Source organism: Cottoperca gobio, chromosome 19 (genome assembly GCF_900634415.1).
Source record: "Cottoperca gobio chromosome 19, fCotGob3.1, whole genome shotgun sequence".
NCBI classification, from domain to species: Eukaryota; Metazoa; Chordata; class Actinopteri; order Perciformes; family Bovichtidae; genus Cottoperca; species Cottoperca gobio.
This window is the reverse complement of record NC_041373.1, coordinates 15,585,617-15,605,871: the sequence shown is the minus strand read 5'-3', so window position 1 is coordinate 15,605,871 and position 20,255 is coordinate 15,585,617. Positions and strand designations below refer to the sequence as shown.

At 44.4% G+C, this 20,255-nt stretch overlaps 2 protein-coding genes across 2 annotated transcripts; one reads left to right on the top strand and one right to left on the bottom strand.

Moving 5' to 3' along the window:
• The first annotated feature begins 89 nt into the window (after positions 1-89).
• On the top strand, positions 90-5,778 carry ccdc78 (coiled-coil domain containing 78). Its single transcript, XM_029456739.1, has 14 exons — positions 90-161; positions 410-541; positions 1,722-1,808; positions 1,907-2,254; positions 2,356-2,406; positions 2,533-2,621; positions 2,893-2,971; positions 3,094-3,219; positions 3,302-3,498; positions 4,325-4,499; positions 5,215-5,258; positions 5,326-5,416; positions 5,523-5,623; positions 5,700-5,778. Exons 1-14 carry the CDS (start codon positions 90-92, stop codon positions 5,776-5,778), a joined length of 1,671 nt encoding a protein of 556 aa, XP_029312599.1.
• Positions 5,779-14,155: 8,377 nt separating this feature from the next.
• Positions 14,156-19,824, bottom strand: metrn (meteorin, glial cell differentiation regulator). Its single transcript, XM_029455534.1, has 4 exons — positions 19,506-19,824; positions 18,436-18,869; positions 16,615-16,674; positions 14,156-15,977 (listed from the first exon to the last, which is right to left on the bottom strand). Exons 1-4 carry the CDS (start codon positions 19,610-19,612, stop codon positions 15,664-15,666), a joined length of 915 nt encoding a protein of 304 aa, XP_029311394.1. The 5' UTR covers positions 19,613-19,824; the 3' UTR covers positions 14,156-15,663.
• Positions 19,825-20,255: the final 431 nt, after the last annotated feature.

Below are 20,255 nucleotides of genomic sequence, written 5' to 3'. Positions count from 1 at the left end.
TGCAGAAAACAAGAGTTTCTTCTGTGTAGTCGAGGCCATGGCAACTTGCTGTTGGTGGATACAGACGTTGATTTAAGCAGCCGTTGGCGATGAATAAAGATGGACAAACGGGACCTTCAAATGAACTTCAGGACCGACTTCAAGCTTTGACAGAAGAAAATGTAAGTAAAACATATTAGTCTTCAACGAAGGGATATTTTACTAGTTAAAAAAAAGCCAATTTCGGCCAGGTAGTTGGTTTCTGAGGTAAATTAATTTAGCTTAAATGGGGAAATGAACACAGGCTACAAACTATAAGGTGGTTAGCATACTGTAGTTAATTCTCCTTGAGGTGTAGCTACAAGACAGCCTGGAAACCATTAAAGTGGATCATGTAACCTTGTCGTGTTTCTGTTCACCTTACTTTTAGTCGCAGCTGCGTGTAAAAAATGAACGCATTTTCATCAAAGTGGGCTACCTGGAGAGCAGACTGGGCTACCTGGCCAGCTCCAACACAGATCTGTCCTGCAGGCTGGTCCAGAGTGAAGAGGACAAACTCAAGGTAGTTCATGGTCAGGGCCAGCAAGGCCTTCTCTGCTGGCCTAAACATCATCAGAATATACATTTCATTTTTATATTTTTTTTCCACAAATATGTATTAAATTATTCCCCATAGTCTATTCTCTTCATTTCATAGCGTTCCTCTTGGTTGCGCTGCTTCCAGCCTCAGATCGAGATTTGGAGGTCTGGCCTTTATGTTAGAGTTTTTATCCAATCATATTTCAGCCATGATGTGTTGCCAGGGTCCAAGAGATCTGCCCTGAGGCCTTCAGAATCAACAGTGCGGGCGCCTGTCGCTTAAAGTGAACGGAGACAAAACTGTGGCGTTAACCAATCAGATGTCGAGTTGGGGACACCGGGGCCAGCTAGCAGGTGTACGATAACGTCAGCACGTGCACGTCTTTTGATTGGATACGCACTATTGAGAGGCAGAGCTATGCAGAGCTAGCAAACTGAACTTGAACGAGCTAATTTAGATTTCTACAAGCTGTTTTTTTCCAACCCTCAATGGCTGAAGGAACTTTTCAAGAAAAGCTAGACATTGTGAGAAGAGAACGGCCAACCCCGACACTAGCGAAACTATAACAGGGTTTGTCCGCCACTTTCAAATCACTACGAGCGGTACCCCCGGCTCATAGCCTCCGAGAGGCACTGCACATTGTACTGCTGGGAATGCCTGCTATTTACAACTGATCGATTTGGTGTTTGGAGCCACACTGGGTTTGGAAACTTGAGTTGTCTAACCAAGGCAGCAGCGAGACACCAAAGCACGGCTGGGCACTTACAAGCAACGGTGCTTTTGAAAACCTTTGGGGACACCGGAGTGGATCTGCAGCTCAACGAACAAGTGCGCAGGGAAACAGCTCCACAACGAAAGGGTGAACAAAAATAGGGAAATGCGGATTTATTGATTATAAATGCTTCGGAAATATTAATATAACTCTGTTGTTAGGGTGATGCAACGCCCGGTTATACTGTGTTTCTGTCTAAATGTAAAGTTTCTAGAGCCATGGCGTCATAATGATGGTAATAAAGGGGAATAATTCAGGTAGGACTGTGTAGGACATCACTGAAGGCCTAGGTGGGAAATGCACGGCCCGCCACTGATGTTGAGTATATATGAACTACAAGTTCAATGTGTCTGTTCATTATAGAATTAATTGTGATTGTGTATCTCCCAGATATCTAAGGAGTTTGTGGAGCAGAAAATTCAGACGAACAAGATGAGGGAGCAGTTTGAAGAAGAGAAGTTTGAGCTGAAAAACAAGGTGAAGGTTTTAGGGTTGAATCTCCTCTACATGTCTGCACACAGTGTGATCGTGGATCACTAAGACTGTGTGTGCTGCACTGTATTTGCTCTTGTTAGATATTGAATCAAGTCGGTGAAACAACGGCTCTTGAGATGGAGCGAAACAACTTATTCAGGCAACTCCAGTCTGCCGAGGCTCGTCTGAAAGTGGGAGAGAAGAGCCTGACAGAGGAGAACGCCACACTGAAGAAGAGCTACCTAACTCTGGCTGAGGCCCGTAATGAAGAGCTGGCCCAGAGTGAAGAGCTGAGGGCTGAGCTGCTAGCACTGGCTCAGGCCCAGGACGTCCTCCGTAGGCAGCTGGAGGAGCAGCAGCAGAGTGTGAAGACTACGACCCAGGGCCTGCACGGTGAGCTGGACAGAGTGCGGGCCTTGATCAGCCGCATGTCACATAACAGAGTCAAGGTGAGACAGTGAATTCATTACTCTTCAATTTGAGATATTATACTTGCCATTGTGTTATTTAAAATATGTATTCCATTTGTAAAACATCACTGTGTTAACAGCTGGAGGATCTGGCAGCTTTGGACAAGGAGCAAAAGATTATGGAAAAAGCTGTAAGTATTGTGTAAAAAAACAGACCGTACCGTATATCTCATTCTTGCCAACACATGTTTTACTGCATTTGTAAACCAACAACTTCCTTTGCCTATTTCCCCACATGTTCATATTCTCCCACAAAGCTACATGGAAACCAAGATGAGTTCAACTCCATGCTGGAGAAAATGAAGAACGGCTACGAGGAACAGCAGAAGAAACTGGAGGAGAAAGTGTGAGTGAGGAATTGCCATTTTTCTCGTGCACGAGTTTAATTGAGATGAAACATCATTATCTTTCCATTTCCAGTCATCAAACAGTCAATCCCATCTCCGGATGTATGTTCCTCCCACACGCATCTACTCTGTGGTCCCCTCTTTGATTTGAGTTCTAAGCTGTGGCTTTATGTGCTGCGTGTGTGATGTGGTCTCTTTGCGTTGCCCCTGTGATGTGGCTGTCTGTGGATGTTGGACTGTCTTGTTGTTGAGCCTGCGTTTGGCCATCAGGGTGGCAATGGGTAAAGAGCATCAGGAGAACAAGAGAACGATGCGTAATCGCCAGCAGGAACTATCTGAGCGGAGTGCGGTGAGCATGAGCAATCCCTTACTGATTTACAGAACATGATTGTAGATATTATCTCTGTTTTACAACCTCCTGAATGAACGTTTACTTGGTGTCACATCATGTTTGTCTTATTTCTACCCAAGACCCTGATGTGCTCTCAGAGCCAAGTGAAGGAGGCGGAAGAAGAGAACTCGAAGCTGCAGCTTCAAGTCAAAGAGCTGAATGAGGAATACCGCGCAAGGCTTGTGTGCTATTTACAGGACTTAGCTGTGAGATGCAGTGCGCACACAAGCATGTTTACAAAGTGTTATTAATGTCCAACACAACACCCATCTGCATGTCTTTCATTAGGAGTACATCGATGGACTTGGAGAAGGTAGAAACCCTTCAGAGACTTCTAAGATGACGGCACATGTGGACAGCATGCTCCAGGATGTTCGTTCATCCTACAGAGTCCGGGAGGAACAGCTCGCCTCTGCTGCGCGCTCCTATAAGAAGAGACTGCAGAAGATCACCAAGACCCATCATGCTCTCCTTATTGCATACAGGTGAGACTTTTCAGTGTTCATATCCCACCCTGTCTTTGCTTATGAACCCTAAATACTAAACCATGTCCAATAGTAACAAGTAGCATATCTACGAGTTGTGGACATTTTGAGGGATTTTCCTGTTACAGGCCTGAATCTTTGAAAAGTCTTATCTCTAAGATCAGAGATTCAATCAAATTGGAGGCTTCTTTTATCTGATCGGAGTAGGAGGAGGAGGAGGATGAGGAGGAGAGGTGAGGAGGAGGAGGCGAAGGAGGAGAAGGAGGAGATGAGGAGAAGGAGGGGGAGGAGGAGGAGGAGGAGGAGGAGGAGGAGAAGAGGAGAGGAGAGAGGAGAGGAGGGGAGGAGGAGTAGGAGGAGGAGGAGAAGGAGGAGAAGGGGAGGAGGAGAGCAAGGAGGAGAAGGAGGGGAGAGGAGGAGGAGGAGGATGAAGGAGGAGAAGGAGACGTAGGAGTAGAACGGAAGTGAGACGGATACAAGGAGTAGAATCCTGGAGACAGTGTCCGAGGAGGAATATTCTGAGGTCTTTTCTTATTCTGCTCCTTCTTCTTCTATTCGGTCGCGCCTTCTTCTCCTTCTTTCTCCTTCTTCTCCTTCTTCTTCTCCTTCTTCTTCTTCTTCTTCTCTTCTTCTTCTTCTTCTTCTTTTCTTCTCCTCGAACACCGAGTTGGGAATTACTGGGCTACTCATTTTCAGCAATACTTGCGAACTACATTGCCTGTAAGTATGTAAGTATTAGAAGGACTCAAATTTAATCATAGACTGACAATTTCCCAGTTAATCCATAATGAGCAACTGGCCACATCTATACATTGTGACCTTTTAGGATTCAGAGGGAGCAGATCTTGGCCCACCCTGGCAGCGGTCTTGACCCCGGACCCCCAGAAGCCTGCTTCAGCCTGGAGCCCACTGAGCTCAGAGATGAAACTGAGAAGGAGCTCCAGCACCTTCGCCAGGACAAAGCGAGGCTGGAGGGTCAGCTGCAGGCGGCCCGGGATCAGGTAGCGCAAAAGAAAAATGGCCTGCTTTGAAGTGGGTTGATCTGCTTTTGTTTTGTCTGCTGAATGCTTGCGTTTGGTCTGTGGGGATTCTTCTTTGTGTCCGTACTTCCGCTATAAAGCCGAGCGCTGTTTGTTTTGTGAGCGGTGAGCTGGAGAAATGACTTTAAAGTTCGCGGCCTACGACAACAAAAAGCTTTACTGCGGCAGAGAAGGACTGCAGTTCATGTCGCAGCACTGATGGATGGACTGTTAAATCCTAACTGGGCGGTTGTCACGGTGACTGTTGGAGCATTGTCCGCAGTTAATGTTTATTGTAGATGTGAAGAAATAGTTTTGCCTTTTTTGGAAAGTGTTTGAGTGTTCTGTTTGTGTACAGATTAAACTAACAAGATATAATGTGTTAGTCACGGATTCTTTTGCTTTTAGCTTCATATGTATTAAAAAATCAAGTGAGAGGCGCTGATCGTTTCATCGAACAAGAAAGCGAATGAACTTATTATCCAGATATAGATACAGATATAGATATAGATAGTCCAGATATGTGTCTCGAAAGGGGAAAAATGAGTGTGTGAATGAACGAAAGCCTGACCTTCAAACGACAGGAAAACTATTTTTCAAGATGTTGCAGCTCAGATTCCGTTAGTGCCACACACGTCCCACATCCATTTACATGACCTCCTTGTTGTAACCCTTCACCCTGACGTTTCTGTTGCAGGTGGTTGTTCTCAAAGTGCCAGTTCAGAATTTAAGCCGTCAGGAGTGAGTGTCAAGTTTGTATTTTTGCCAAATGACACATGTGGTCAGCTGTGCATTGTGTCATAAAAAGTTATGAAAAATGTAACTTCATCAGATCGGCATGCGAGGAATCTTGGTCGGACATAAGGAAGCAGCTGAGCGAGATCCCAGACTCTACACTGGTAAACAAAACTCTCTCACCGACTTAAACTTTGGATTGTCGAATTGCATCCCTCTCAAAAACAAAAAACTATTTTATAACCAGTTCAGTTTCCTTTCTTCAAACAGGTTGGCTTTGAGAAGGAGCGCACCCTTCTCATCACCAGGGCAACAGTTGCCGAGGCGCAGGTGTCAGAGTTGCAGGACTATATTGACAACCACCTGGGCAGGTCAGGAAGTCACTTCATGTGTAAGATATGTAATCTTTGAGACGAGCGTCACATTGAGCTTTACCGCTACCTGCAGGTATAAAGAGGAGATCTCCCATCTCTGCAGACTGCATGGCACTCAGCCGGCCGAGCGCTGTAGTTCATCACTACAATAAGAAGATCTGGACTCGTCATATATTGCAATATCATTTAAGATTACAACAGTTTTTTAAGTCAAATCTCATACATATTAAATCTGAAAAAGTATATGTTGAACATTTAATTAAATGAAACCAGTAATACATGTATCTCCTAATTATAAATCTAACTTATCTTGTTTTGGCCAGAGAGCATGTATGGTGTGTGCTGACACCATCACTAGGTGGTGCTGCTCATGCTCGTGCTTTTCTCCATGAAAGCCTCCCCCCCCCCCCCCCCAAAGAAATCCGGCCTTGAGAAAGAAATGCCTGGAATGTTTGTAAAGCTTATGTCAATTTCACGAGCTCGGGAGAAGAAAGCGTGGTGACAATGAGAGGTCACCCTGGTGAGAATAATGCCATTACATGTTACCCAGACACATACACGCCTGTGAATACTTTCACTCAATGCCGTGCTGAGAACTATGGCGCAAACAAGCCCGGCTTTTTCCCAGAACGAGGGTTCATATTTATAACCTCGGCGTTGGTGTGAATAGACATCTCTTCCCTTTAAACCCCTTTAACAGTGAAAGGGTCTGCATTTTTCCTCGTGTGTTTTGGTAGCTGGGTTTCCTGCCAGAGTGACTGACATAACGTTAACATATAGGGAAATCCTTTTTGGTAAAAGTACTTTAAATGTTGAAAGGTTTGGTTGAAAGTAAGATTTATGTTGAAAAAGATAAACGCTTTGGTTAAAATACTTTGGGGAGTGATGGGAAAAGTGGAGGAGATGGAAGGAGTCATACGCATGTCACCCCAATCCTCTTTTCAGGGGGCATGCCAGCCGTGGGAGGGAGGGAGCAGGGGTGTGAAAGTTTGAGAGGAATGGGAAGTGGGATTTTGTTGGTAATGTATTACACTCCCAGGGCCCTGGGAAAAGGGGTGGGGGGTGCTCAGTTTGGGCCCGTGCCAACATAGTCACTGTGCCAAAGCGCTGGGTGCTGGGGACCACTCCTCTCGCCGGCAGATCTGTGGGAAAATCAAAACCAGGTTGGTCTTTGCTGCTCCGTCAACAAAGACACAGAGACGATGCGCCTGCAGCGGCCTCTGCAAACTTGTACAAATGAAGTGTGCTCCGAGTAAACACAAAGCAAGAAAAGTAGTAGAAATTGTTACACTGCAAAAAGCACAGAGTAGAGGTTGAAGTCTGGTGCACCACAGCTGCTCCCCAAAGCAAAGAGACACGTTTTCTTCCCAACTTGGGGCATTTTGGAAAAGTTCACTTCTTGGGCTGCGAACAATATTTGTGACCACATGTATTTATAATATCTGATCATAATAATGATTAGATTAGAGTCAATTGGTCTCGTAAATGTGGAAACAAATCGACTTTAAATAATGATTTTGTCAACCGATATTGTTTAAATGGTCTAAAATGTCATTTATTTCAGGACTGTTGCATTACAATATAATATTGTGCAGGAGCTGCCTGTAATAAAGAGCTCATGTCCAACACTGATAACCATCTCATCTTACATTTTTTACGCTACTCATTTGGGAATTGAAAACTATCGCCGACACGATGCAGTGTTGTGTTTGTCTGATGACACAATGAAGAGAAAGTTAAAACCGCATGAAACCACCAACACAAAAAGCCAGAAGGTTAAATCATGGAATGGTTTTTTAGCAAAGACACACAGGACACTATCTGGTTCATGTGAAGACTCTGACCTACAACATTACTCACTGCGAGTAAATGTTTGATGCTCAACTCTTTAGTTTGGTGAGCAGCACAGTGGGAAAGAGGTTGGCTGAATGTGTCGTTCTGGGGATGGGAAGCAGGGTGGAGCGATGCAGAGGAAGTACCTCACATGGCCTGCGATGGGCCGCTCGTCAAGAGGCCCTTTGTTTTAGGAGGTTAATGCCTAATTGATACAGGCTTAATGAGAGCGGCCTGTGTGTGCAGTGTGTGTGAGCCGGGGGGCTGGACGGCCCTGCCATAATTGGAACGGACAAGCCTTGTGTGGAGGAGTGCACAGGGAAAGGATTTATGGGAACGCAAGGAAAGTAGAGGCAGAGTGGGAACAGGGAAGAAAAGGTGACAATGAGTACGAGGAATGTGGAGGCAGCGGGAGAGGAGTACGGTGTGATAGTGAGCGTATCGCAAGAACATGAGAAAGAAATGTCACAATGGAAGAGAAAGCATGAACTACAACCAGGATGTTCCCATGGATGTTTTGTTGTCGCTCATTCAAGTTGTACGGGTCGCTTCTTGAATTCTCCCATGATACTGATATGAATTTTGATTGTTTTGTAGGCTTCTGCAGATTGTATATGCACAGTGTTAGGATTATAAAAACAATTTAAATGTTGGATATAAATGAACTCATGCAGAAATGCCAACATAACTGTCTGTTTTCTGAGACACCTGTCTTTTTTCTTTTCTGATGAGCTGTCTTTTCGACCCCCTCTTTCAGTCTGACAGTCTCAGACTATTCATGCAAGAGTACCCAGCTTCCCCCCCAGACAAGCTTTCAGTATGAAGGCCTGAGAGGCATTAAGAGGGAGGAGGGAAGGGGCAGGAGAGGGGAGCACAGAAGAACTGTGCACTTCAGTAAACCTTGAAGAATCAGGACTGAAAGCTATGGAGATTCTGGGTGGCTAAGAAAGAGTGCAAAAAAGAATGAAAAGAAGAATAAAAAAAAAAAAAAGCAGGTCAGTGTGCATAATTATAAAATATGAAAGGGCAAACAATAGAAAATGGAATTTTTGGAAGTTAGGCTTGAACAGGGTGAGCTGAAAAGAGAGAATTTAGAAGGTATAAAATGAGAAAGTTGAGGAAAGACAGAATATAGGGTGAGAAATGGGAGGAGGAAGAGTTACAGTAAGGGTGAGAAGTACAGGGGAGGGAGGCAGCTTCACGAACAACAGCGAGTGAGAATGAGGCTGAGTGTCGGTGAGGGAAGGAGAGAGGGACAGACCCTGTTTTCCCACACTCGGCCGGTTCCCACAGCGGACCTGGCTAATCCCTGTCTTAATTGGGGGAGAATTCCAGCGCACATGTTCCCCTGGAATGAGCGAGGAGCGAACGGAGAGGAAGGCTCGGGAGCTTCTGACACGTCAGACAGGCCTCAGCGGCTGGGCTGGTGCACAATGTGTGAGTGCACTTTGCTGGAGTATAAACATGCCGTCTGACTGTCAGCACGTCTGGCGCATAAATGGCTTCACAAGTTCCTCTGTTTCTTTTCACTCAATCCAATTTGAAAAATGCTCTGAGTAGCCACTTAGCATTGCTTGGTCACATCGCACCATGTGAAAGTATGTAACGTACAAGTTTCCCTTTACCGTGAGTGCGATCTGGCTAGTTTTAACATTTCTGAGGATATCCAATACAGTATTAGTGGGTTGTTTTTTATAGGGTGCAAAATCACATTTACAATAATAAATGGCAGATCAACAAACGTAGACAACATGAGATCATTCCACATTTCCAGTGCACTTCTGAAGTAGTTTGAAATTGTTACAATAAGCTAAAACCAAAAATAGATAACAGGTTTTGTTGACGGTCACTGAGGCAATTTTTCCATCAACCGCTGCCTCAATAGTCCAGAATGCTAATGCAGCTACAACACATGTTGGACATAAAGGATTTGTATTAAAGACATACAGCATTGTTCATGAGTTAGTTTGCTTGTTGTGTATCTATAACATATACTCATTTCACTATCTTTGATTAGAAGCATCAATGCTTTTCTCTGGTGATTGTTCAAAGGAATTCTGGGAAATGTAGGAAATCATTCATTTATGTGGAAGGCTTGAGAAAAACAGGACAGAAGTGCAATCCTTAAGATACATGTTGATCGTATAATGTCCTTTTCAAATGAAGTATTTCTCCTTTAATACTTATAAATGAACACCTGCATTAGTTTCATAATTAATAGAGCTAGTAAATATCAGGTGTTCACATGTTTCACAGCACTCTGCACCAGGCGTATCTGTTGACAAATCTTGCCCTGAAGCTGCGTTTTTCAGGAGAAAAAACTGCAAGGAGATACTAGTAACATAACAAAACAACTGTGAGTGGCAGTTTCGTTCCTGCCTACCTGTTTCCCTAATAAACAATTTGAACAATAGGCACAGTGCACTATGTCTCTGAGGAGGTAACCCAAGAAGACAGCTTCTCTGAGGAGAAAGATAACAGGCAAAAACAAAAATGTGTGCAAACGGGGAGGCAGTATTGCAGGATTACAGAGGTCGGTGGCAGGTAGCGAGAGAAGAACTGAACTGATCTGCCAGGGAGGTTTCTCCCCTTTTGTGTGTAGACCATCAGGTTTTGTCAGAAAACCATAATCCTTGTGGTGAATTGGCAGCGTTGGAGAGCACTTCCAAAGACAGGTGTGCTTTCTGTGAGTAGACGCTGAGTGTCGGGTTTAATATCCAGAAGGCTGACGTCAGCGGCGCGAGGGAGGAAGACTCAGAATTCAAGAGTCATTGTGTCGCAAAGAGTTCTGAACAAAACGTAGGAAATGATCCTGAAGGTGTGAGGGACTATTTAAAGGTTTAACCCTGTTGGTCGGTCCAAAATGTATATTTATCCCAAACTTTTATTTATCACCAAATACCTGAAGAAGTTCCTCTCAGCCTCTGCTGTACTTTCAGTTTAGTGCTAATTGACAAAATGTCAGCTAACATGCTAATCTACACACCTGCTAAACATCAGCTTCCATCTATCCACCCATCCATCTCTTCTCTTCCCCCCCCCCCCCTCCCCATCCTGCCACAGTGAATGTCTCTAAGTGGCCTTATTCGAGTATGATGTCAGTGCTTGGAGGTTTTTGTGGTCGTACCCCCCTGCAGACGATGTCAGCCCCAGGACACGGTGAGGAGATGGCAGCTGTGTTCAGCTCAAACGGAAGGGTAGCGAGCGGGCCTTCATTGGAGGGGGGTCGCAATTCATTCCCTCTGTCTTTCCTCACAATACTTTCTTTTTTGGCGGGAAAGCACCAAAGACGCTTGTTTCGGCCCAACTTGTGTTTCTTTGCGGGACCCCCTCCCTGAGAAAGTGTCGCCCGCCTCCACACTCATACACCATGTCCACCCTGTCTTGATTGATTTTCAGTGCGCATTTTGGAAGGGATTACAGCCATCTGCAGGCTCTTGAGGAACAAAGGGCGCTCCTTGCTCTCCTCCTTTCAGTACTTCAGAGGGATAACATAGCCAGATAAACATGCTTTTGCACCGCTCTGCACTTGTTCTCTATTCTGCCTTGACCCCTCAACCCACCCAAACTGCCCACTCCACTTTGAAGCTGACGACGTTATTCTCCCCTGCCCTCACCCGGCTCTGTGAATAGAGGCTACTCATCAGTCTTTGCAAATTGCTCATTACAGAAAGACCAATATGAGTCGGTGCCTCGCAAAACCTGTTGCACTGAAAGAGTTCTGCCATGCCACTCCTTTTGGCTGCAGTTTGCATTTCCCTGACCCGATGATAAAATAAGACGAGAACATCCACAGTTTCCATTCGGGAGTCATCACTCCCAGCTGTGCGATGGTGTTATGGGAACAAGAAATTGTCAGCTGGGAATCTGGGATGCCAAAGTGTGGTCACTGTCAGCTGGTGCTGAGCTGATGGAGAGGCAACAGGATGCACAGCCACTGAGTCACAGGAAGAGGTGGACAGACCTCTCAGACAGTGGGCTACGTTACCAGTATGGCAAAATAGTTTGTGTATGTGGAAAGTAAAGCCTGGTGAAATCCACAGCTGTTGGTTCCCAACTTCTTACTGGTTCAGTGTACACAGAAGCTGAGCGTCAAGTACGTGGCAACCACTGTTTTGGATCCACAACAGCAGCTGTGGAAAAGATTAGATGATGATGAAGCCGTGGAAAGAGAGATCCAGGTGACGCACAGTGTGAAAAGCTCGTCTGTGCAACGAGAGAGAGCGGGCTATAGGACGGTAATAAAACTGAATTAAGAGATGACTTTAACAAGGTCAGAGGATATTAATGGTATTAACCCGATTCTGAAGCCGATTCATTGATGTTCCTGTGAAGGGAAGATGTACGCGGACCTTGTGTTGCGATTGTATCGACCGCTGTTTCCAAAGTCCAGAATGTATATCCGATATTGAGGAACGCTTTAAGAATATTGCAATGAAAGCATGTAGATCTGTCAGGAACAGCAGCGTTCGATGTGTGTCAGTATCAGAGGATTGCAGGTCTGATAACACAGAGAGTTTCTGCTACAGACACGGGACCTGTGCACTGTGTGGGGTGTTGTTGTGCTGGACTATGAGGGAGTGTCCAGCAGCACTTTGCCCCCGTATGTCCTCTCATCTCTGGAGCTTTGTCTCCAGCCACTTCCACCAAACTCCCCCAGGGGCCGACGGAAGTCCACACCCAACCACTCTCTCCCATCGCTTTGGATTCCCCTTTCCTGAGTCCTTCCCGCCCTGCCGTGTCCGTACCCCACCCCACCTCAACAACAGGACAGAATAAAGACAGGAGTGGGAGGGGGGGGGGGGGGGTATTGTGTTTCTGCAGCACTCTGCAAAACAAATGAAATTCAATCAGCATCAAAGGAGTGTATGTAATCATCAGTGGTGAGCAATATACTCATATTTAGATACTTCTGTCAGTACACAGCTGCTGTGCACTTACCGGAATTGACGATTGCAACATTTGACCGCTTCTTCTTCTTCTTCTTCTTCTTCTTCTTCTTCTTCTTCTTCTTCTTCTTCTTCTTCTTCTTCTTCTTCTTCTTCTTCTTGTCCTTTTTAATGACGGAGCATTATGCCAACATTTGACTGAAATCGCCCAGCAAAATATCTGCCAGCTTTGTTTGATCACATGACAATTTTATTAATCGTATTACACTAGTAACCGCGAGCACTGCCACTTCCTCGGCGGCCATTTTCACAAGTTTGGTGGTCCCTCCTCTTTCCGCTATGTAGCCAAAGATGGCCACTATTAAAGATGACAAGTGCTGCATGTTCCACACTCAAGTGCACTGCATTTCGCCATACTTGACAGTGTGAACGCGCTGTAGCGAGTGTCAGTACGGAAGAACGCGAGAAGTTAGACGTAAACACAAAAACACAAAACGTTTTCCCGGGTCTCTATAGACGTATTTTATTCAATGCTATTTGTCTTTTCCCACATTTATTTTAGAGAACATTGTACATGTGTGTGTACATTTAAACAGTAGTAATTGCACAGGTCATTGTGGCCACACTGTGGGTTCAACCTGGGGTCACAAAGAAGGGACAACAATGCAGGAAATTGAGCTTTGTCAAAATGTGACATGATGTATTAGTTGTTGGAGTATAATTTGAGTGCTCTTTGTTTTGGCTTATCAGCCCCACAGCAGTAACATCAGATGTGCTGGCGGGGAGGGGACAGAGGTGTGTGTGTGTGTGTGTGTGTGTGTGTGTGTGTGTGTGTGTGTTTGCAGGGCTGAGCAGCTCGGGGCCCCCAGCTATGGGATGTTTTAAAGGAGCACTGAGGCAGTAAATAGCTGGGGAGGCTGGAGGTTCACTCACATGAACTGCTGATGCGGTGGCGAACCAGTGTCAGGTTTTCTATGGGAGATAGCTCGCCAGACATGGAAGGCATGTCGAGCTTTTGTGATTTCTTTCCCCATTTAACTCATGTAACACCATGTAAATTCCCCAGCTGCTCTTTTTTAAACGGATTTACTAGGTGCAATAAATCTGAGATTTTATTGAGGTGTGTGTGCATGTACATGTTAAAGCAGAATGTTTTGCAAGGAGTGAAACAGGTGGTGAATTCATCATCCAGATTCAGTCATATGGGTTTTAGCTGCTCATCTGTTTAAGAGATACGGTCTGTGTTGAGGTAGGAAACTTTTGCAGCAGGCTGACGGAGCACGTCACTGGAGTAGAGAAGCGATTTGGTTTGATCGTGTCCTCGTGTGCATGTGGTCAGGATAAAGTGAGCGACTGTGTGGCACCTCAGCTCAGCCCAGTCTGCCACGCTGCTCTCTTAATGGCAATTTATTGCTTCCTGAATCCTGAAAATGGGAGTCTGAGGACAACAGAATTCCAAACGCTGTTTTCTACCTCCTTCCCCGTCCCTCAGGGTCCTGAACACTCCTTAAATCTCTTCGCCTTTTAGGCCTCTCGCTCTCTCGCTCTCTCGGGCACGCCGTTTGTTCTGAGCTTTCAGGGATTTGATTCATGGGTACTTGAAGTGACTTATGTCTGAGAAAGGTTTACCACGCTAGAAACCTTTGGACCCAAATGCTATAGTGTGTAGGTTAAACTGTATTGATGTTTTACGTGAGCGGTTCAGAGCTGACAAATGTCCCGGCTGCAGAATGTTTGTTGAGCACGAAGAAAGAGTTCAAAGAGAACACGTGAGAAAGGCTTCAAGAAGACAACAAATACTTCAGTGTGTTCTCAAAGTATATTTTAATAACACAGACAAACACACAAATAATCCACAATAATGACACAATGTTGTTTTTTTCCACAGACTTGTTTTCATGCCGTCGTTTTCTAGAATTTCTTATTAACATATTTACATTTCACATTGCTATTAACATATATTCACATCAAAAATAAAACAGCAGAAATGGCAGTGTACGCATTTTAAGACATACCGCTTCATTACACCGCGGTGATTTGGTATGACCCCCCCTTGTTGATATAGTGCACGATAGATATGAAACATTTAATAGAATTTGTTTTACATTAAATGCATATTTCTTTGCGTTTCTCTTGAGCCTCGTCCAGTGTAATAAATTGTTTTTCCCACCAAAAAGCTGGTTAGACGATTCTATTTCCTCCACACCGTCACATTTACATCACATAATAACCACTGGACTTCGGTTATGAATGGCTGTTGTCATCAGTTTTATGAACATTGCTGAATATATACATGTGGATAATATGCGGCAACATCAGCAGAGCGCAGTGAATGACTTTGACAACAGCAAAACGTATAACTGCTTTGGCATCACTGCTGCAATTCCACTCAACAACATATCTAATGTAGTCCAATTAGTTCAATTGCTCCTGAAATGTAGTGAAACACAGGCCTCTCTTAAAAGCCTGTATCTAAGTATATATGTATATAAGTAAAATCTCAGAGTCGGCGAGAATATGAAAGTGCTCTCAGCACTAGTTTAAGTGAAACATGCTCAGGTAGCCTCAGCTGTGTGTCACATGTGCTCACATTCTCTGTACATATATTAAATTCTCCATTGCTCCACTTCTATGCTACATATAGTTGCTTTTTATTTGGTTTTCAGTGCTTGCAGCATCACTTTCCAGATCATTCCCTTTCCTTTATCAGTGCAAATATATCTTTTTGTTTTGTGAGGACATTTTTATATAATCTCCTTAATAATAGTAACACTGAGGACGACCCCAGCACAGGGGGTAGCCAGCATAACGTCACTTTCCCATGGCCAGACATTTCCTGAACAAAAGGGTATCTAAAGTGTATTCTCACTGGGATACCAACTAATTGGCAGTAAGCTTTCTATAGAACTTTTAATATATTTTCCTGAGTTTAAAAGCAATGACTCTCAATAGGCCTGATTTAACGGCTTGACTTAATTTATCCCGAATGGAAAGCTTTTCAATAGATCTTCTCTGAACCTGCATAATGGCATCGCTGTGTGTAAAAACTATTCCAATGCCAAATGCTTTCAACCACGTCCCTCATGTCACAACTCCACCGGCTTCTTTCTGACCCGGTGACTGCATATTGCACTGAAATGGTGTTGGGGAAAGTCCATTTCACTCCTGAGACCTTTGGGAAGACGTTGGTGGCGCCATGGCTGCATCGGCCAACACTTGCACACCATGGCTTCTTCCAAAAACATGGAACAGGGCTGAGGTTGGCCTGGCTTTCATTGTGGCCTCGACTCGACAAGCTGCTGCAGAGGTTTTAACTCAGTCGACAGGCAGCTCACACGGTATCTGCTGGGCTGCTTTGGCTATAGTGTAAGCCCGCTGGAAGTCCTTGTAGCGGGGAGCGCAGCCCAACCAGGCCTCCCCAAAGTGGACCCGACCGGTGAAGAGAAAACTGCCGGGTCCCGGTTTGACGCCACACTGCAGCAGAGTCCTGACCTCACCCCGGCTGGTCAAACGACTGTTGCCGGTGAACAGGGCGTACTTCTGACGGAACACCCGGGTGGCGCTGACCTTGATCACCGCTGCTCGCAGGTTATCGTCTTCCACCACTGATCGGATGTTGCCTCGCACCACTGAGGATAAACAAGACATTCAGGTTCATTTCTAGGCTTTATTTTACAATGCAGAACTTTAATTTATGCGTTTTATTTAAACGTCGCTGCATAGTTTTTCATGTTGCACATTATGTTGTCCTATTTGAACAATTAGGGTGATTGTCTGTTGCTCACTAACTACGAAGGACCGAACCTCCTCACTAATCCTTCGAACTTTTGTTGCCAGCTGAAATTCTCTTTAGTGCCATTACAGCTCAATAAGAGGCCTGCAGATTAGTCCACTGCTCCTTCTCTAGGGGGGCGATGTCAGGATTAGTCCACTACAGTGCCTCCAGTAGGGGTTCGTGTGTGTGTGTGTGTGTTGGGGGTTGCAGAGAGCTGCTGTTTCACCTTTAACCTTTGCACTTTTGAGAAGAGAGGATTTGGAGGCACTGGGGTTCTTGGCCTTTTTAAACCGACTTGACACATTTATAGATCCTGACAAGAAATCATTATGTTCAGCGGCTTTGCTGCCAGGACTTTTTGGTGGTCTGGTTTAATTTGTTAATCTTGTCTGAATTAGAGGGGTGGATTTCTGAGTGACAATGACAGTTCATTCCTGGTTTTCTGGGTTTTTACACTTCATATTAGCAGCTTGTTATGTCAGGTAACTTACCAAAGTCACTGGTGCAAACGGCCATGAGAATCTCAGTGTTGTTGCAGGGTCTGCAGGCCTCTGGAGAGAAAACAAGGAGAGGAAAGAGAGTCAGTTGGTGACCTCACATAACACTCTAAACTGCTATAAAACACCTATATGCTAATACTTAAAGTGAGCCTCTGGAAATCAAAGACTGCATTTCCTGATCACATGCACAGGAATGTGAATCCGGACCTAGAACACCGCAAAGACGGGCAACAAAGGAGAGACCAACCACTGCGTTCTAACAGACAGCTGCTACTTTTACAGTTGGCAGAGGAGGACCAGTGGAGCTTTAAGGTGCGAGGCTCTGCCACCCCAGACAATTTAATGGCCAGATGAAACTTCCCCCCTTAAAGCCTTTCAGCGTGTCTACAGTCACACCTCATCAAAGCCTGCTAGACAGGGGCCAAAAAGAGAGGGAGCGGGGGCGGACATCAAAGATTTTATAAAAAGGAGCACTTCCCACAAAATACTGGGGAGAAAAAAAAATATATATATATATATATAATTAAAAATATATCTAAATATTTATATATATATAAAAAGAATATATATATAATTAAAAATATATATAAATATTTATATATATATATAAAAAGAATATATATATAATTAAAAATATATATAAATATTTATATATATATAAAAAGAATATATATATAATTAAAAATATATCTAAATATTTCTATATATAAAAAGAATATATATATATATATATATATATATATATATATATATATATATATATATATATATATATATATATATATAATTAATTAATTAAAAAGATATATATATATATAGTGCACCTTACTTAAAGTGGTAACAGGATTGGCAGATGGCCAAAATAAAGTTCAAACCAGCAAAGCTCCGTCTGTGTGCATTGACTGAACTGTGGGTAGAAGAAGAAGGAAAGTCCTGGCATTTTTTAAAGTTCTCCTTGTGGTTCTTTGGAGGCCCCTTTGCCCACCCCACACATTCTCCTCCTTAGTGAAAACCTCTTGATAAATGAGATTCCTTCCTCTCTAGTCCACAGCAAACCCCCCTTCCAAGCCTAATCTGTGTGTGTGTGTGTGTGTGTGTGTGTGGAGGGGGGAGTATACTCCTACAGACAAGTCTCCCCACAGAGAGGCAGCTCAACAAAAGAGGGGAGCATCTCAGCTGGGCAGAGGCCTCCCTGTCGCCTAGGCGACGGCAGTAATCCCAGAATACTCATGCGGCACCATTCAAAGTGCTCTGGACTCTGGAGAAAGCCCCACATACTGTGCTTTTGTCCCCCTCCTCCCCACTCCACGGCTCCCCTTCTCCTACTCCAAACCAGCACGCCTCTGGGGAAAGTTTGGCCACTTCCTCCTCTCTGCACTCTGCTGTGGAAAGTCCAAGCAGCCCACAGAGGCCTGGTCTGAATTATGAATCATCTACAGGGGGTGTTTTATGGTGTATAATGTCACTCGTGGGTTAAAACCTTTCAGGGTGGAAGAAAAATAACTTTTTATGGGTTTTTAAAGGTTTTCTTTTCATTTTTAAATGACTTCTTTCGAAAAAGGCAGAATTTAGATTATTGTTTCAAGGAAGAAATGAAGTAAAATGAGAATTTGAGATCGATAGATGCACTTTATTGATCCCAAAGTTTCTGTTTTGAGGAGATACAACTGGAAAAGTTCTGTTTCTGTGCTTCCTGTTCACTAATGTATTAACTATGACAAATTAAAGTAAAAACATGTCAGTGTCTCCTTATTATCTCCTCAAGTAGCCACACTCAAACCAACATGGCCGACTACTGCCTCACTGACTCACCTTCACTGCTGATGGGGTTGGAGTCCAGTGACAGGCGAGCGGTCCAGTCTCCTCTCAGCTCATAGCGAAAGGAGGCGATCCTCCTGCTGATGTCCTGATGAGGTGTAGCTTGCAGGAAGAGAGCCACCCTCTCCCCAGGCAGGCGACTGAAGCAGCGAACCCTCGGTGGGGGAGAGGACTCCAGGCGGTCCCCTACCAGCAGCTCCAGGACCCCATCTCTCTCCAGGTACAGCTGGGCTCCGTGGAACTGCTCAGAGGGCTTGACGCAGGCCGTGATGAGGCCCGAGCTGCTGCCACCGGGTCCCACTGCCACGGAGGGCAGGCGGGGTGACAGGGTGAGGCGCAGGGCCCCTTTGGGATAGAGCCAGTCCAGTGTGCCCTCAGAGCAGTGGAGGGAAATCTGCTCCACGCTGCCCTGCTGCTGGGACAAACCACTGTGACAAGGAAAAAGAGGGAGAAAAGGTTAGATAAAGGTTTCTGTATTATCTTTCCAGGCAAGAGTTTGGGCCACATGAGTCCCTAACATCAGCATCATCAGTGGATACGTTCCTGAAACTTTCCAGGGGTGGACTGAGCAGGTTTAAACGTGAGCCCTGCACATAGACAAGTTAAACCAAATTAGAATTAAAAAATATAGTAGAACTTTAGTAGATCAAGACTCTGAGAAGGCGCCGCCTACTGGCAGCCTGTGGTAGCAGGGGCCAGTCATAGCATCTTAAGGGCAAAACTATAAAAACTCAAAGTCCTCTGCAGGTTTTATATCAATACATACATAATGAAAATAACCTTTCAACAACTGCATGCACCACATGTTTCTTTTCTCGAAGTATCAGCGGTAATCCTTCAGTCTCCTGTCTGTCTGGACCCCCCATGCCTCCTGCAGACAGCCCGGAGGCGCAATCGCAGCAGAGCACTAGAAACATTTTCACTGCGCCCTAATGGCAAGTCTCAACATGTTGCATTGCAAACAAATATTGTCCTTAACCAGCGGGACACCTGCAGCATCTCTAATTATGTTTTCATTCAACGAAAATGTGCGAAAAGAGCACGTAAAATGTTAAAACACTTGCCTTCCTCTCCAGCTGCACTGGTCTTCGGAATAGCTTGAAAAAGCTGCGTCAAAACTGGCAAAAAGTAAAATCCAAATTGCGTTAATCCAAACCCCCAAAGCAGGCATTTTCGACGGTGGGTGATGCAAAGTAAAAAAAAAAAAACGTTGGGGGAAAGATAAGTCCAAAGCTGAAACCTCTTGCGAGTGAAATTCCTCTATAAAACAAATCTGAGTCTATTTGTGATAAGCTCCATAGTTTGGTATCCTCTTACCCTGATGCGTAAGATAAGAGAATACTGCTAAACCCTCTCTACTCTCTCTCTCTCTCTCTCTCTCTCTCTCTCAACTCTCCGGGCTGCTGTGCGTCTGGGGGGCACAGAGCTCTGAAGTTATTCACCCTCAGAGAAACTTCACGGACCAATCAGAGTCCGAGAAGTGAAACTTTAAACCACTCACACAGTGGAGGGGGAGGGACGTCTGCAACAGTATGCACGGGTAAACTTTCAATTCACTATTGTGTTTGACATGTCTGCATAGAAAATACTAATTAACGTACATGCTGAGTGGCTTTACAGAAACTTTCTTTTTATTTTATTTTTATCTTACTTTACTGGAATTGTTGCTTTAAAAAAAAATCTGTTTTATTATTAAATATAGACCTATTGGATTTATAATGTGTTTATAATTAATGTGCAGAGAGCTCTATTATTAAGATTATTATTATTGTAATTTTATATAATATTATAATGAGTTTAATTAACTAAAAGAA

Bases quoted from the DNA above. Each gene is read 5' to 3' on its own strand.
- ccdc78 (XM_029456739.1), top strand. From the start codon at position 90: ATGAATAAAGATGGACAAACGGGACCTTCAAATGAACTTCAGGACCGA. The intron at 1,809-1,906 runs GTGAAGGTTTTA...TGCTCTTGTTAG, and splicing joins AGTTTGAGCTGAAAAACAAG to ATATTGAATCAAGTCGGTGA. The intron at 2,972-3,093 runs GTGAGCATGAGC...TTTCTACCCAAG, and splicing joins AACTATCTGAGCGGAGTGCG to ACCCTGATGTGCTCTCAGAG.
- metrn (XM_029455534.1), bottom strand. From the start codon at position 19,612: ATGCCTGCTTTGGGGGTTTGGATTAACGCAATTTGGATTTTACTTTTT. The intron at 18,870-19,505 runs GCAAGTGTTTTA...TCCTTGTCACAG, and splicing joins CAGTGCAGCTGGAGAGGAAG to TGGTTTGTCCCAGCAGCAGG. The intron at 16,675-18,435 runs GTGAGTCAGTGA...TTTTCTCTCCAG, and splicing joins CAACCCCATCAGCAGTGAAG to AGGCCTGCAGACCCTGCAAC.